We start from the raw sequence: 16,245 nt of genomic DNA on the forward strand, positions 1-16,245 counted from the left end.
ATAAAACAGCGACCAGAGGATAAACAGGATTGGTTTAGAACTCTGACTTCCTATAAAACAGAGACCAGAGGATAAACAGGATAGGCTTAGAACTCTGACTTCCTATAAAACAGAGACCAGAGGATTAACAGGATTGGCTTAGAACTCTGACTTCCTATAAAACAGAGACCAGAGGATAAACAGGATTGGCTTAGAACTCTGACTTCCTATAAAACAGAGACCAGAGGATTAACAGGATTGGCTTAGAACTCTGACTTCCTATAAAACAGAGACCAGAGGATAAACAGGATTGGCTTAGAACTCTGACTTCCTATAAAACAAGAGACCAGAGGATAAACAGGATTGGTTTAGAACTCTGACTTCCTATAAAACAGAGACCAGAGGATAAACAGGATAGGCTTAGAACTCTGACTTCCTATAAAACAGAGACCAGAGGATAAACAGGATAGGCTTAGAACTCTGACTTCCTATAAAACAGAGACCAGAGGATAAACAGGATTGGCTTAGAACTCTGACTTCCTATAAAACAAGAGACCAGAGGATAAACAGGATTGGCTTAGAACGACTTCCTATAAAATAAGAGACCAGAGGATAAACAGGATTGGCTTAGAACTCTGACTTCCTATAAAACAGAGACCAGTGGATAAACAGGATTGGCTTAGAACTCTGACTTCCTATAAAACAGAGACCAGAGGATAAACAGGATTGGCTTAGAACTCTGACTTCCTATAAAACAGAGACCAGAGGATAAACAGGATTGGCTTAGAACTCTGACTTTCTATAAAACAGAGACCAGAGGATAAACAGGATTGGCTTAGAACTCTGACTTCCTATAAAACAGAGACCAGACGATAAACAGGATTGGTTTAGAACTCTGACTTCCTATAAAACAGAGACCAGAGGATAAACAGGATAGGCTTAGAACTCTGACTTCCTATAAAACAGAGACCAGAGGATAAACAGGATTGGCTTAGAACTCTGACTTCCTATAAAACAAGAGACCAGAGGATAAACAGGATTGGCTTAGAACTCTGACTTCCTATAAAACAAGAGACCAGAGGATAAACAGGATTGGCTTATAACTCTGACTTCCTATAAAACAAGAGACCAGAGGATGAACAGGATTGGTTTAGAACTCTGACTTCCTATAAAACAGAGACCAGTGGATAAACAGGATTGGCTTAGAACTCTGACTTCCTATAAAACAGAGACCAGAGGATAAACAGGATTGGCTTAGAACTCTTGACTTCCTATAAAACAGTGACCAGAATTTAAGGACAATTTAGTCATTAAGGCCTCACATATTTAATATCTAATTCTTGGGTCATTTGCCCAAAAATATACGGGCTGTGTAAGCAATTTTTTTTAAAGGCACATGCTCTACAAGAAAAGCAAGCAATATAATTAAACAAAAAATATTGTGTGTTTTAAAAGTGGTATAAACAATTCATGTACATGTTATAACTGGGCTACAGAAAATCAATGAAGACAACAGATGGTCTAATGTATACATAATAATATATTGATGTCAGTACCATATCCGACTTGCTTGCCTCACCATGGTTTAGTTGACTTGTAATTTTTCATGCCTGCTTTGGTCTGTGTGAAATTGCATTTAAATCCATATAGTTCAGACAGTATAGCAACCACTGTAACTTTTTTTTACACAAAAGTTTAAACTTTTCTTTTGTACATATCTGTTCAAGGTCTATTAATTCAGTGTGGTTTCAATGAAATTCAGTCAAGAGTTTTACAAAAGAAAGTATGCTTATTCAGTAAATGACACATGTTGAATAAAATTAAAATATGTCTGTATCTAAGCTTCTGCCCCTGATATTGTACAGCAATTGTTTTCATTCTATGATAAAGATTGTTTGATTGATGCTTAGATTCTATTATTACTCTCAGATCTGTACTTGTGTCTTTTGTGGTTTTAGTTAAGTTTTTTGTGTGCTTTGCATTAATCTGATGAGTTAAAATTTTCAACTGATTTTTATAGTTTATTACACCATTGTCCAAGGTTAAGGAGGGGGGAATGGCCACAGCCACAGTCATATCTTGTGCCTGTCCCAAGTGAGGAGCCAGTAAATCAGTGGTTATCGTTTGTTGCTGTATATTCTATTTGTTTTTCGTTCAGTGTTTTGTACATAAATCAGGCTGTTAGTTTTCTCTTTGAATTGTTTCACATTTGTCATTTTGGGGCCTTTTATAGCTGACGATGAGGTATGGGTATTACTCATTGTTGAAGGCCGTACAGTGACCTATAGTTGTTAACTTCTACGTCATTTGGTCTCTGGTGGTGAATTGTCTCATTGGCAATCATACCATATCTTCTTATTTTTATATTCATGCATATAGAGCATCAAAATAATGAGTGAGTTTAAAATTTCTTATTTAAACTAAAACATTAACATGCTCAGCAAGATGTTTATCTTGATAGCTCCCAATGTATCATAAATTTCCCTTGAAATGCCTGCAACCCCATTCAAATCTCCCTTGAAATGCCTGCCACCTCATTCAAATCTCCCTTGAAATGCCTGCCACCCCATTCAAATCTCCCTTGAAATGACTGCCACCCCATTCAAATCTCCCTTGAAATGCCTGCCACCCCATTCAAATCTCCCTTGAAATGCCTGCCACCCCATTCAAATCTCCCTTGAAATGCCTGCCACCCCATTCAAATCTCCCTTGAAATGCCTGCCACCCCATTCAAATCTCCCTTGAAATGCCTGCCACCCCATTCAAATTTCCCTTGAAATGCCTGCCACCCCATTCAAATCTCCCTGGAAATGCCTGCCACCCCATTCAAATTTCCCTTGAAATGCCTACCACCCCATTCAAATCTCCCTTGAAATGCCTACCACCCCATTCAAATTTCCCTTGAAATGCCTACCACCCCATTCAAATTTCCCTTGAAATGCTTGCCATCCCATTCAAATCTCCCTTGAAATGACTGCCACCCCATTCAAATTTCCCTTGAAATGCCTACCACCCCATTCAAATCTCCCTTGAAATGCCTACCATCCCATTCAAATTTCCCTTGAAATGCCTACCACCCCATTCAAATTTCCCTTAAAATGCCTGCCACCCCATTCAAATCTCCCTTGAAGTGCCTACCACCCCATTCAAATCTCCCTTGAAATGCCTACCACCCCATTCAAATCTCCCTTGAAATGCCTACCACCCCATTCAAATCTCCCTTGAAATGCCTGCCACCCCATTCAAATTTCCCTTGAAATGCTTGCCACCCCATTCAAATCTCCCTTGAAATGCCTACCACCCCATTCAAATTTCCCTTGAAATGCCTGCCACCCCATTCAAATTTCCCTTGAAATGCCTGCCACCCCATTCAGATACATTTTTCAGACTCTGATACAACCACTCTTTTCTTTTACTCCTACAATCAACAAATACTTTAAAATTCCTTATCTTGACTAGTTGATGAACCACTGACCTCCCTCTATTATGGCAAGCATCCCAATCACAAGACCACCTCTTTACCATGTTGCTACTCTTCGAATTCCATCTTACAAAACATGCTTGCATGCCAAAAGACTAGCAGGTGATATATGGTTTCATCAAAATCAAATAATTTTGTCATTTTTCTGTTTAACATGGTGTTATCTGGCCTTGTTATTGTATATATTTGTTGACTGTTCTCTTGATGTCATTTTATTAACTTTTTGGTACTGGTTAACATGTATTCTAATTAGTTTTTTGTTTTGTTTATCCTTTACTATCTACTTTGACTATCTGCCTTAGTTTCTTACCACATTTCAATGCATCCAATAAGAACTGGAGAGTCTCTGCAAATGAACCCTGTAAAGGAAAATCAGATGACCAATCAAAACAGTCTGTATGAACAGAAATGCATATATTTAACTATTTTTCAACAGATATACATGTACAGTCGACTCCACTTAATCGCATACCGCTTAATAGCATAATTCGGTTAATTGCATAACTTTCTCCTGCACGAAACCATTTCCCATTCATCTAATGTTAAATTATCCGGTTATATGCATAGCCTTAAAAGTGGCCTTTCAGTTAATTGCATAGAAAATAATTGCCAGCTAGATATGCTAGTTCAAACTGACAAGATTTTTGACCGGAAACGGCAATTTGGTAAGTATATTTTTCTTGAATGCATCATTATTTTCGTTATTATTTCATATTCACTTTTGTGTTATTAAAATAAAGTTTTAAAACAGTTTCTTTCGTGTTTATATGATAAAGTTTTACTTTAAAATAATTGTCGATGTGTACACAGGTGAAGTTTCCCATGTTCTATTTTAAGCCTCGAGGTCATAAAATGTCAAACAGCTAATTGTTGTAAAAACATGACCATTCTATCCCAAAAGGTGTTAATTATTGATTGGATTTTAAGCATTGTCCATAGATAACATTTGGGGTGAATTTTAAAAACAATAACGCCTGCTAATTTACTTTGAAAGACCATCCAATGTGTACTCTCGCAATTCGGCTTGGGGTGATTTGCATTTATGTTAAACATTACAGGGCATTTATATATGGTTGAAGAATTTTATTTGTCAGTCATTTATTTTTATTATTTTTGGAAAAGAGCATTCACTTCTAATTATTATATTTTCACACGTTCAACACTGGTGTCCAGCAAATAACCTGTACAGGGCCCCTTTACCTGTTTACTGCTTTGCATATACGAAACTAACGAGGTTAAAGAAACAGTGTTACATCACTGTGCAAGCGGTAAATACTGCATATCAAAGGCAGTTCATTACACATTTATTGCTAAAAATGATAATAAACTGTGTAGTATAGTTGAACAGTTTATTTCAATCAAAGCGTAATGATGTACATTGTACATACAGGTCATAGAAACAAATCTATTTTTAAAACAATTGTTCTAATTTTGTATCCCAGGTAAAGGAAACGTCGGTACGCAAATAAACTAAAACAAAATGTGTTTATAAACTTTATTAAAAGTATACAAAATACAATAACATGAATAACATTAGACTTATAACTTTTATTAGAATAAATCAAACATTCAACATGTTGTAAGTGGATTATGGCCGTTCAACTTTCTTCAGGGATTTCCTTTACTGATCTTTACTGTCGATGTTATTTGACTCCGTAATTTGGCATTTCAGATATAAGCATACTCCGCTTAATTGCATAATTTTGTCTGACAAATAGGCTATGCAAATAACCGGAATCGACTGTATCTGAATATTATTTTGTTATTTGGAGAATTTGGTGTTAATTGTAAATCTCATATCGTCTCTTTTTGATCATCTTCCCTAGGCAAGGGTTACGATCCAGTCCCTTCCTCTCTACCCTTGGTGGATTGAGATAGAATTTCGATGTAGTAGTAATGGGCGTGACATTTATCTACCGGTAGATTGCGCAAGATTGTTATCACAAATGTTGGCTTGATCTGCCAAGGGTGGAGAGGAGGGGACTGGATCATAACCCTTGGCTAGCAAAGATGCTTTTTGATTAAATCACATTTTTTGACTCAGGGCAACATAGACCTTTACAATGTGTCTATCAATAATGAATGCAGTATATCATTGTAATATATTCAACTATTACGGAATAAGCAATATTTCAAACCACTTACAAAAACTTTATCACCCAGCGTGTTCTCCAGCTGTAACTGACGTGTGATTTCTTTCAATGCAATTTTATCATCTGTTTGTAGAAGTCCTATAATAACAAACCAAATCAAAAATTTAAATATATTTAACATATATCCTATACAACAATTGATATTGATAATGTCAATACATTTAACAAAACATCTATATATAAGATCAAACGAAATATGATGGTTTCTTTTATACATCTTGAATTTTGTTCTTTTTCTATAAACACAAATGTTCATTGTTCATATACTAACTATACTGATTGTTGCATAGTTCTGAGGACTAATTATAAAACTTTTATATTTGCTGCCTAAAAAACATGTTTTGACAGCTACCTAAACAACTGCTATTTAATTTGAAGATTTCTGGTGGCGTAATCCTGTAGTGACTTTGATTTTTTGCAATAGAAAAAACATACACAAAGAGCTCTTGCAAGGGTTATTAACTTGCAGAGAGTATGGAATGCCTTCTACACGAGGCATCAGATTTTAAGTCCACATTCTGACTAGACATCCCTTTGTAATAAGTTTGGAAATTATTGAGTCCTCGAAGTGATTTAGAGACACCTATCTATTGTTGAAGGCCATATGTATACCTCTCAATATATATTCTTGCTTTCTGTGTATTGTGATGTTGCTGACTCATTCACATATACAAAATCACCTGTCAGACCTTATATTTTCTTTTGTAATAATTTATTACCATTTAACTTGACTTGTAGTAAGTTTTCTCTGATGTTATCATCCTCAATCAGTTCATTATAAATACTGTTCAATGTCTATAAAAGATAATAAATAAATACTGCATTCTGTTTATACTGGGGGTTTCTAGGTATAACATATGCATCTACGTCTGCAACAATTCGTAGAATTGAAGTGTCAAATGAAGGCTGCAAATAAGATCGTATCTAATAAATTGGTAACTAAAATGTTCCAAAATGTAATGCATTTCTGTAACAAATTTACACAAATGAAAGGATTGAGCAAAAAATTAAAGAAAGATACCATTTTTAAAAAAGCCCTTAATTTTTTAAGAAAACATCATCTCTTTTAAAGACACTGTTATATTCCTATGTATATTATGATATAAAAGAAACAGGTGTGGTCAGCAGATACATTTGTATTACTTAAACACAATTTCCCAGTAAAACTATTTCAAATATAAAAATAACAAGCATTCTGTGAGTATTGCCTGGCAATACATAGTCCCCTACCGGTTAAAAATTCATTGTACTGGAACAAAATGCTAACTTGATCTATAACTTGTCAAGGTGTAAATATATAACAAATATCAAGTCAATATCTTCAAGCATAACGAAAAAAAATGTTGAAAATTGATTATTTAAGTGAATTTTCGAAGTCCAAGGACCATAACTCTGCAAAAAATCATTATACCTGAGCAAAATTCGAACTAGATCTGTAACTTGTCAAGTTAAAACTATATACCAATCATCAAATCAATATCTTCAAGCATGACCAAAACTAGAGGCTCTCGAGAGCCTGTGTCGCTCACCTGACTCTACTTTGGTTTGAGAAATCATGTAAAGATAGATAAAAATCATAACAGATACCCAAATAATGATTGAGGCCAAATTTTGATTAATATTGGTCCCGTTATTTAATAAAATATCCTGGTGGCCATCTTGAACAGTAAATCGGCAACAAAGTAGCAACACTTGGTCAGCACTTCATAAGGAACATTCATGCCATGTTTGGTTTCATTCCATTCAGTGGTACTCTAAAAGAAGACATTTGTATGTATTTCCCATAGGGTCCTATGTTAAACTAAGCCCCCCGCTGGCGGCCATCTTGGATGATGGATCGGCTACAAAGTAACAACACTTGGTCAGCATCTCATAAGGAAGATTCATGCCATGTTTGGTTTCATTCCATTCAGTGGTTCTCTAAAAGAAGACATTTGTATGTATTTCCCATAGGTCCTTTGTTAAACTAAGTCCCCTGCTATCGGCCATCTTTGATGATGGACCGACTGCAAAGTAACAACACTTGGTCAGCACCTCATAAGGAACATTCATGCCATGTTTGGTTTCATTCCATTCAGTGGTTCTCTAAAAGAAGACATTTGTATGTATTTCCCATAGGGTCCTATGTTAAACTAAGTCCCCCGCTGGCGGCCATCTTGGATGATGGATCGGCTACAAAGTAACAACACTTGGTCAGAACCTCATAAGGAACATTCATGCCATGTTTGGTTTCATTCCATTCAGTGGTTCTCTAAAAGAAGACATTTGTATGTATTTCCCATAGGGTCCTATGTTAAACTAAGTCCCCCGCTGGCGGCCATCTTGGATGATGGATCGGCTACAAAGTAACAACACTTGGTCAGCACCTCATAAGGAACATTCATGCCATGTTTGGTTTCATTCCATTCAGTGGTTCTCTAAAAGAAGTCATTTGTATGCATTTCCCATAGGGTCCTATGTTAAACTAAGTCCCCGGCTGGCGGCCATCTTGGATGATGGATCGGCTACAAAGTAACAACACTTGGTGAGCACCTCATAAGGAACATTCATGCCATGTTTGGTTTCATTCCATTCAGTGGTTCTCTAAAAGAAGACATTTGTATGTATTTCCCATAGGGTCCTATGTTAAACTAAGTCCCCCGCTGGCGGCCATCTTGGATGATGGACCGACTGCAAAGTAACAACACTTGGTCAGCATCTCATAAGAAACATGCATGCCATGTTTGGTTCCATTCCATTCAGTGGTTCTCTAAAAGAAGACATTTGTATGTATTTCCCATAGGGTCCTATGTTAAACTAAGTCCCCCGCTGGCGGCCATCTTGGATGATGGATCGGCTACAAAGTAACAACACTTGGTCAGAACCTCATAAGGAACATTCATGCCATGTTTGGTTTCATTCCATTCAGTGGTTCTCTAAAAGAAGACATTTGTATGTATTTCCCATAGGGTCCTATGTTAAACTAAGTCCCCCGCTGGCGGCCATCTTGGATGATGGACCGCCTGCAAAGTAACAACACTTGGTCAGCATCTCATAAGGAACATTCATGCCATGTTTGGTTCCATTCCATTCAGTGGTTCTCTAAAAGAAGACATTTTTATGTATTTCCCATAGGGTCCTATGTTAAACTAAGTCCCCCGCTGGCGGCCATCTTGGATGATGGATCGGCTACAAAGTAACAACACTTGGTCAGCACCTCATAAGGAACATTCATGCCATGTTTGGTTTCATTCCATTCAGTGGTTCTCTAAAAGAAGTCATTTGTATGCATTTCCCATAGGGTCCTATGTTAAACTAAGTCCCCCGCTGGCGGCCATCTTGGATGATGGATCGGCTACAAAGTAACAACACTTGGTCAGCACCTCATAAGGAACATTCATGCCATGTTTGGTTTCATTCCATTCAGTGGTTCTCTAGAAGAAGTTCAAAATGTAAAAAGTTAACGCCGACGACGGACGACGGACGCCAAGTGATGAGAAAAGCTCACTTGGCCCTTCGGGCCAGGTGAGCTAAAAACTGATTATTTGAATGAATTTTCTAAGTTCAAGGACCATAACTCTGCACAAAATCGTCCCCTAATGTAGGACCAATTTGTTAATAGGAGTGTTTATACCATTGTTTTTCCACTTCCTCTAGGTCCTATAACCAGTACAGAGTTACTCTCCCCAGTGGAAGCAGTTCTTTTGATCAAATCAAACAATTGCCTGTAAAATAATTCAGTAGATTTTTATTACTGTAGTTGAAACAAATTAGGCGTCCTCGAGGACATTTGTTATTAATTCTTAAATAATTGAGTTCTTGACTCTTAACAATTTTGCCTCAAATCAATTTATTGATTCAAATCATAACCAGATTGAAAATGTTTCTAGCTTGAAAAGCAGAGTTCATTTTTATAAGTCAACCAAAACTTAAGTCCAGTTTTAGAATTTTTCCAATAAGTGTATGTTCTCTTGCTCTGCCTTTGTCAGATCGATCATTGTTTAACGTCCAGCTGCAAATTAAATACTTTTTCAGAATGACATTGTGTCAATGTGAAACGAGTATGTCTCCTTACGTGGAAAAATATTCAGACTCCAGTCCGAAAAGTCTTTGCTCTTACTCCTTAATGTTGCTTGCCTGACAAAAAGGTAGTTAATATTAATTTTAAAGTCTTTGGTTTGAACTGGCTGTAGATCAAACAAAGGACCTCTTGCACTTGAGGCTAACACACTACCACAAGTGGTATTCTATACCCTTTATTCCGTTAGGAACAAATGCTGTAATATTTGTTCCAGCGGGAAATAATATAACAGAATATTTCTTCCACTAGGAACTTATATTATGAGGGAACTTCTATTTCATGATAACCGTTAATGCTGTAAACTTCTTACGTCAATTATATTAACACCAATATTACCTCCTTTCTTTTTCATAGCCATGTAATGCTGGTGACAGTGCATTCTGACTAAACCTCAGCCTGAGTTCATCCTGGACATTCTGTAAACTAGTTGTCTCCCCTGAGTCTGTCTCTTTAGTAGTTTTGCTTTTTCTTCTACTACTTTTCATTATTCTATGTTTATCTGGAAAAAATACAATCAACAATAAAAAGCTGGTCTTGAATGTTCTTGTTCATATTAAGGTTAATTATAAAAGTTTGATAAAAATGTCTTTAATTACAACAGGAGTTTAGACAATTCTGTGCAACTGGAAAAGTCATAATGCCTGGCAGGCTTGCAGCAACTAGATATGGAAAAGTGAAATACATTTTGTGCTTCAGAAATAAAAATCTTTTTAATTTTGATATTTATTATTTTTCTATCTCTGCAGAAGATTGGTAAACAAGAATGTGTCCATAGTACACGGATGCCACACTTGCACTATTATTTTCTGTGTTCAGTGGACCGTGAAATTGGGGTAAAAACTCTAATTTGGCATTAAAATTGAACAGATCATATCAAAGGGAACATGTGTACTAAGTTTCAAGTTGATTGGACTTCAACTTCAGCCAGCAAAAACTATCTTGACCAAAAACTTTTAACCTGAAGCGGGACAGACGGACGAACGAACGGACGCAGACATAATGCCCCTCTACTACCATAGGTGGGGCATAAAAAACCAACACCTTAATTTCATTTGATATTGTCCAGTCAGTTACACTGTTTAAATCACCTATTGTTGTGCATACACCTTTTCACCCTATGTTGTCCACATCAATCAATAAAAAACAATGCAACATGTAACCTGAGTGCGAGATCTCAAAGGTTTTACTCGTTTATTTTCATCACACCTGTAGCAACAAAAAGAAACCCCATCAATATCCAGGAGAACATTAAATTTAATGAAAGACAAAATGCATTTCACTTTTAGTAACATTGTTCAGTGTTATTAGTATAAATTTCTAGAATTATCTATCCTTACATTGAAATGATGCTGTGTAAACTGTATAGATGCTTATTTGTAATATATATGCATTATAACATGTGTACTGTCGGATGTGTTTGGATGATTAAAGATGGTACCTGAAATGGTGTTATGGATTGTTTACTCCAGTATAATCATCTGATAGAGACATTACACTTTATATATTAATTAATATATCAAGGTGCTGCCAGGCCTTATAGCTTATCAAGTTGCACACATCAGGTTTGTTTTCACACGAGATTTAACTTCATGGTGTAAATAGCCATTTCTGTCAAATGATTAGGATGAATTTAAATAATGAGGATACTGCAGCAGTGCTTCACTTGACCTAGTAGATATACTCGCCCTTCATTAGCTGTGCTAGTGGGAATACTCCTTGAACTCAGTTGGTAGCTATAGCAGTGGCTTACTGTGCCATGGGTCCCAGTTCAAACCCTAACTGATACAGTTGTAATTTTTGGGTGCTCCAACTGAAAAACCCACGATGCTTAGAAGAGATTTAAAGAGTTAAGCTGATGTTGGATGTTGAATATTGTCAAATTTTATAGAATAGCGACTCTTGAAGTGGGAAGAGTGAAGAGGTGCATCTCTAGCTGTTTTTCTACTTCAGCTCAGTTTGTAGAGAAGTATTATGCTAGAGCTCTGGCTAAAGTAGTAATTTTGGGAGACAAATATGCTATCGTTACGATAGATGTTCCAAACATCTGGGTATTTGAATACAAAGTTACTTCCCTTTATATTGTTGTTACTAGGGGTGGTGAAGCGATCCACCATTTTTATTGCAAGTTTTGATACATTCACAATGTTTAATGCACATTTCTGGTAATATATAGAACTGACAACATGCCCAAAACATGCTGTGCAGTTGGATGTCAAAACCACAACATGATGTTAAAGTCTTTATCATTCCATTAATTCCCGAAAGACAACGAATGCTCCAATATGTGGTTGACTGCATTCAAAAGAGACTGACAAGATGGTACACCTTGGATTCCTACCATTAGATATAAGATGTGGTATGAGTGCCAATGAGACAACTCTCAAACCAAGTCACAATTTATAAAAGTAAACCATTATAGGTCAAAGTATGGTCTTCAACACGGAGCCTTGGCTCACACCACACAGCAAGCTATAAAGGGCCCCAAAAATTACTAGTGTTCAACCATTCAAACGGGAAAACCAACAGTCTAATCTATATAAACTAGAGGCTCTAAAGAGCCTGTGTTGCTCACCTTGGTCTATGTGCATATTAAACAAAGGACACAGATGGATTCATGACAAAATTGGGTTTTGGTGATGGTGATGTGTTTGTAGATCTAACTTTACTAAACATTCTTGCTGCCTACAATTATCTTTATCTATAATGAATGGCCAAGTAGTTACAGTGGAAAATATTTTGTAAAAATTTACAAAAATTTACAAAATTTATGAAAATTGTAAAAATTGACTATAAAGGGCAATAACTCCTTAAGGGGTCAATTGACAATTTTGGTCATGATGACTTATTTGTAGATCTTACTTTGCTGTACATTATTGCTGTTTACAGTTTATCTCTATCTATAATAATATTCAAGATAATAACCAAAAGCTGCAAAATTTTCTTAAAATTACCAATTCAGGGGCAGCAACGCAACAACGTGTTGCCTGATTGGTCTGAAAATTTTAGGGCAGATAGATCTGGACCTAATGAACAATTTTATCCTGTCAGATTTGCTCTTAATGCTTTGGTTTCAGAGATGAGCCAAAAACTGCATTTTACCCTATGTACTATTTTTTAGCCATGTCGGCCATCTTGGTTCGCGGGCGGGGCCATCGGACACATTTTTTAAACTAGATACCCTAATGATGATTGTGGACAAGTTTGGTTAAATTTGTCTTACTAGTTTCAGAGGAGAAGATTTTTGGAAAAGATTACAAAAATTTACGAAAAATGGTTAAAAATTGACTATAAAGGGCAATAACTCCTTAAGGGGTCAACTGACCATTTTTGTCAAGTTGACTTATTTGTAGATCTTACTTTACTGAACATTATTGCTGTTTACAGTTTATCTCTATCTATAATAATATTCAAGATATTAACCAAAAACGGCAAAATTTCCTTAAAATTACCAATTCAGGGGCAGCAACCCAACAACGGGTTGTCAGATTCATCTGAAAATTTCAGGGCAGATAGATCTTGACCTGATAAACAATTTTACCCCATGTCAGATTTGCTCTAAATGCTTTGGTTTCAGAGATATAAGCCAAAATCTACATTTTACCCCTATGTTCTATTTTTAGCCATGGTGGCCATCTTGGTTGGTTGGCCAGGTCACCAGACACATTTTTTAAACTAGATACCCTAATGATGATTGTGGACAAGTTTGGTTAAATTTGTCTTACTAGTTTCAGAGGAGAAGATTTTTGTAAAAGATTACAAAAATTTACGAAAAATGGTTAAAAATTGACTATAAAGGGCAATAACTCCTTAAGGGGTCAACTGACCATTTTTGTCAAGTTGACTTATTTGTAGATCTTACTTTACTGAACATTATTGCTGTTTACAGTTTATCTCTATCTATAATAATATTCAAGATATTAACCAAAAAAGGCAAAATTTCCTTAAAATTACCAATTCAGGGGCAGCAACCCAACAAGGGGTTGTCAGATTCATCTGAAAATTTCAGGGCAGATAGATCTTGACCTGATAAACAATTTTACCCATGTCAGATTTGCTCTTAATGCTTTGGTTTCAGAGATATAAGCCAAAATCTACATTTTACCCCTATGTTCTATTTTTAGCCATGGCGGCCATCTTGGTTGGTTGGCCAGATCACCAGACACATTTTTTAAACTAGATACCCCAATGATGATTGTGGCCAAGTTTGGTCAAATTTGGCCCAGTAGTTTCAGAGGAGAAGATTTTTGTAAAAGTTTACGGACGACGGACGCCAAGTGATGAGAAAAGCTCACTTGGCCCTTTGGGCCAGGTGAGCAAAAAACAAGAAACAAGAAACACTTATTCACCACAAGAACATTTTGTTTCTGCTATGTACATTTGTTCATTTTATTTATTCATTTTATGCAAGAAAACTGCATTTCACATTTTTTAAATATTCCTATACTGAAGTCATATAACGCTAGAGTGTACACTTGCATGTTTTCTCTATTTATTTCTAAAATTCATACCGAAATGACTTTTAAAACAAAGTCTTCATGGGGTCATTTCTGGTAGGATTTAAATCAATTGAGTACCACTAGAAGCAGAACTGTTACAATTTATTTGGTAATATTATTTATGATATTAAGTTTTTGGTTCTGTTCATCAGGTCATTTAGTCACAGGTATTATTTTTTGTCAGGAGAGTTGCTATATATTTTAATTAAACTGAGAAAAAAAATACACATGCATATAATGTACTTCTACCGGAAAATGGCCACAATCAACAAACTGAATATTTTGCCATGACTTTGGTGCGCATACAGACCCCTCCCCCTCCCCCATAATGTTTGAATTTAGTTAAGCTTTGTCAACTTTAGTCAGCTTTCAAAGCCTCGACTGATGGTGCTGATACAACCCCAGGAGGGAGAGTGTTCCAATCTCTGATGGTTTGTGGAAAGAAAGAATATTTCCAATAATCACTTGATGATGCTGGAATTTGGAAGCTTCTGTCATTCATGCTTCTTGACAGTCGTTTGGGTGGCATCAGACAACCTTCCTTTGTCACTGCAACTTTCTCATTTATAATTTTGAAGAGCATGTTGAGTCTTGCATCTTTTAGCCTTTGTTCCAAAGATCTCCATTCTAAGTAATTGAGCATCTTGCTTTCACTTGAGTGATCATGGTGGTTATTCATCACATATCATGCTGCTCGTCTCTTGACCATCTCTAGTTGGTCAATCTCTGTTTTATAGTATAGATCCCATACTGGACTGGCGTATTCTGTTATAGGTCTTACAAGTGTTTTACACGCACTTTCTTTTACAGAAGTAGATCCAATGTTCAAATTTTGTTTTAGGAAGCCGATTGTTATATTGGCTTTGTTAGATACGTTATTTACATGGTCATCCCATTTCAGTTTGGATCTGAATGTGCAGTCTAGGTATTTGGCGCTTTTGACAGGTTCTAGAGTATGACCATGTAGATTGTAGATGTTGCAATGGTATTGTTTTTTCTGGCTGATGGTAAGTACATTGCACTTGTAGCTAGTTTATCTAGATCATGTAGATCTTTTTGTAGGTCGTTCCAATCTTTGACATTTGATATAGTAAGGTATGCTATAGTGTCATCTGCGAATAGACAGATAGTGGATTTAATTCCATCTGGCATGTTGTTGATGTAGAGCAGGAATAGTGACGGCCGAAGGAATGAGCCTTTGGGTACCCCAGACTCTACATCAACATGTGATGAGCTCTCTCCATCCACTACTACAGCTTGTGTCTGATGTGACAGGAAGCTTAGGCAATCCACCTATTGACATTTCCTCTAGTTCCATTTATGTACGAGGAGACTGTGACTGACCTTGTCGAACACTTTAGAAAAATCCATTATCAAGATGACTGTCTGTTTACCTGCACTCATGTTGTTGGTGATGTTGTCCACAAATTCAATAAGTTGGGTTTCGCAAGAACGTTTAGAACCAAAGCCGTGTTGTAATGGGTAGAGTATTTGTTGAGATCTGCATGGTTCATGATATGTACTGCATTATGAATTTTTAAAATCGGAATTGACCTCAATTAGTCACTGAATTGAATATGTTTTGTTCTTTGAAATGACTTTAAATTTCAACAAGCACTATTAAAGTCAGACTGGTTCCCCTGGGCTTCTAAAGCCAGTAACAACTCATTGAAAAATAAAATTATTTGGCGATCTATTGACCCTAAATAAATAATTTACAATAAAGATATGTTCTACAATATTTGCCTCATTGGTTCGAACATCTATCTTTAAAGAAAATACATGTGTATGCATTGTAATGCATTGGTCTAGTTTTGTGCATACCAATTAGCTGTCAATCAAAGTTATTTTCTTTCCTGTATTAGGTCATTAGACATTTGTTGACATGTTAAATGCCAATGATTTTGGAAATACAGTTTTATTTTTTTATGAAAAATTGCAATACCTGCACTTTACAATACTGCCAAATTGGAACCAGCCTCTTTGTTATGTATGTTTGTTGTTTTCGTCTGTGACATGTGGAAATTTCCCGCTGTTTATGAGAAATCTGTCTCCAACAGAGGAGAACTTCGGACC

The 16,245-nt window shown here is 36.2% G+C and overlaps 1 protein-coding gene across 1 annotated transcript in view; it reads right to left on the minus strand.

Annotated features, from left to right (window-relative positions):
• LOC127729295 (origin recognition complex subunit 4-like) overlaps positions 1-16,234 on the minus strand; it is a 36,254-nt gene extending 20,020 nt beyond the window's left edge. Inside the window, exons 1-6 of the mRNA XM_052237034.1 lie at positions 16,115-16,234; positions 10,010-10,172; positions 9,227-9,317; positions 6,333-6,408; positions 5,606-5,691; positions 3,771-3,819 (exon numbers count right to left, since the gene is read on the minus strand). Coding sequence (XP_052092994.1) covers positions 3,771-3,819; positions 5,606-5,691; positions 6,333-6,408; positions 9,227-9,317; positions 10,010-10,158 — 451 coding nt within the window. The 5' untranslated portion in view covers positions 10,159-10,172; positions 16,115-16,234. The remainder of the gene's footprint in view (positions 1-3,770; positions 3,820-5,605; positions 5,692-6,332; positions 6,409-9,226; positions 9,318-10,009; positions 10,173-16,114) is intronic.
• Between the last annotated feature and the right edge of the window lie 11 nt (positions 16,235-16,245).

Source organism: Mytilus californianus, unplaced genomic scaffold (genome assembly GCF_021869535.1).
Source record: "Mytilus californianus isolate M0D057914Y unplaced genomic scaffold, xbMytCali1.0.p SCAF_2, whole genome shotgun sequence".
Lineage (NCBI taxonomy): Eukaryota > Metazoa > Mollusca > Bivalvia > Mytilida > Mytilidae > Mytilus > Mytilus californianus.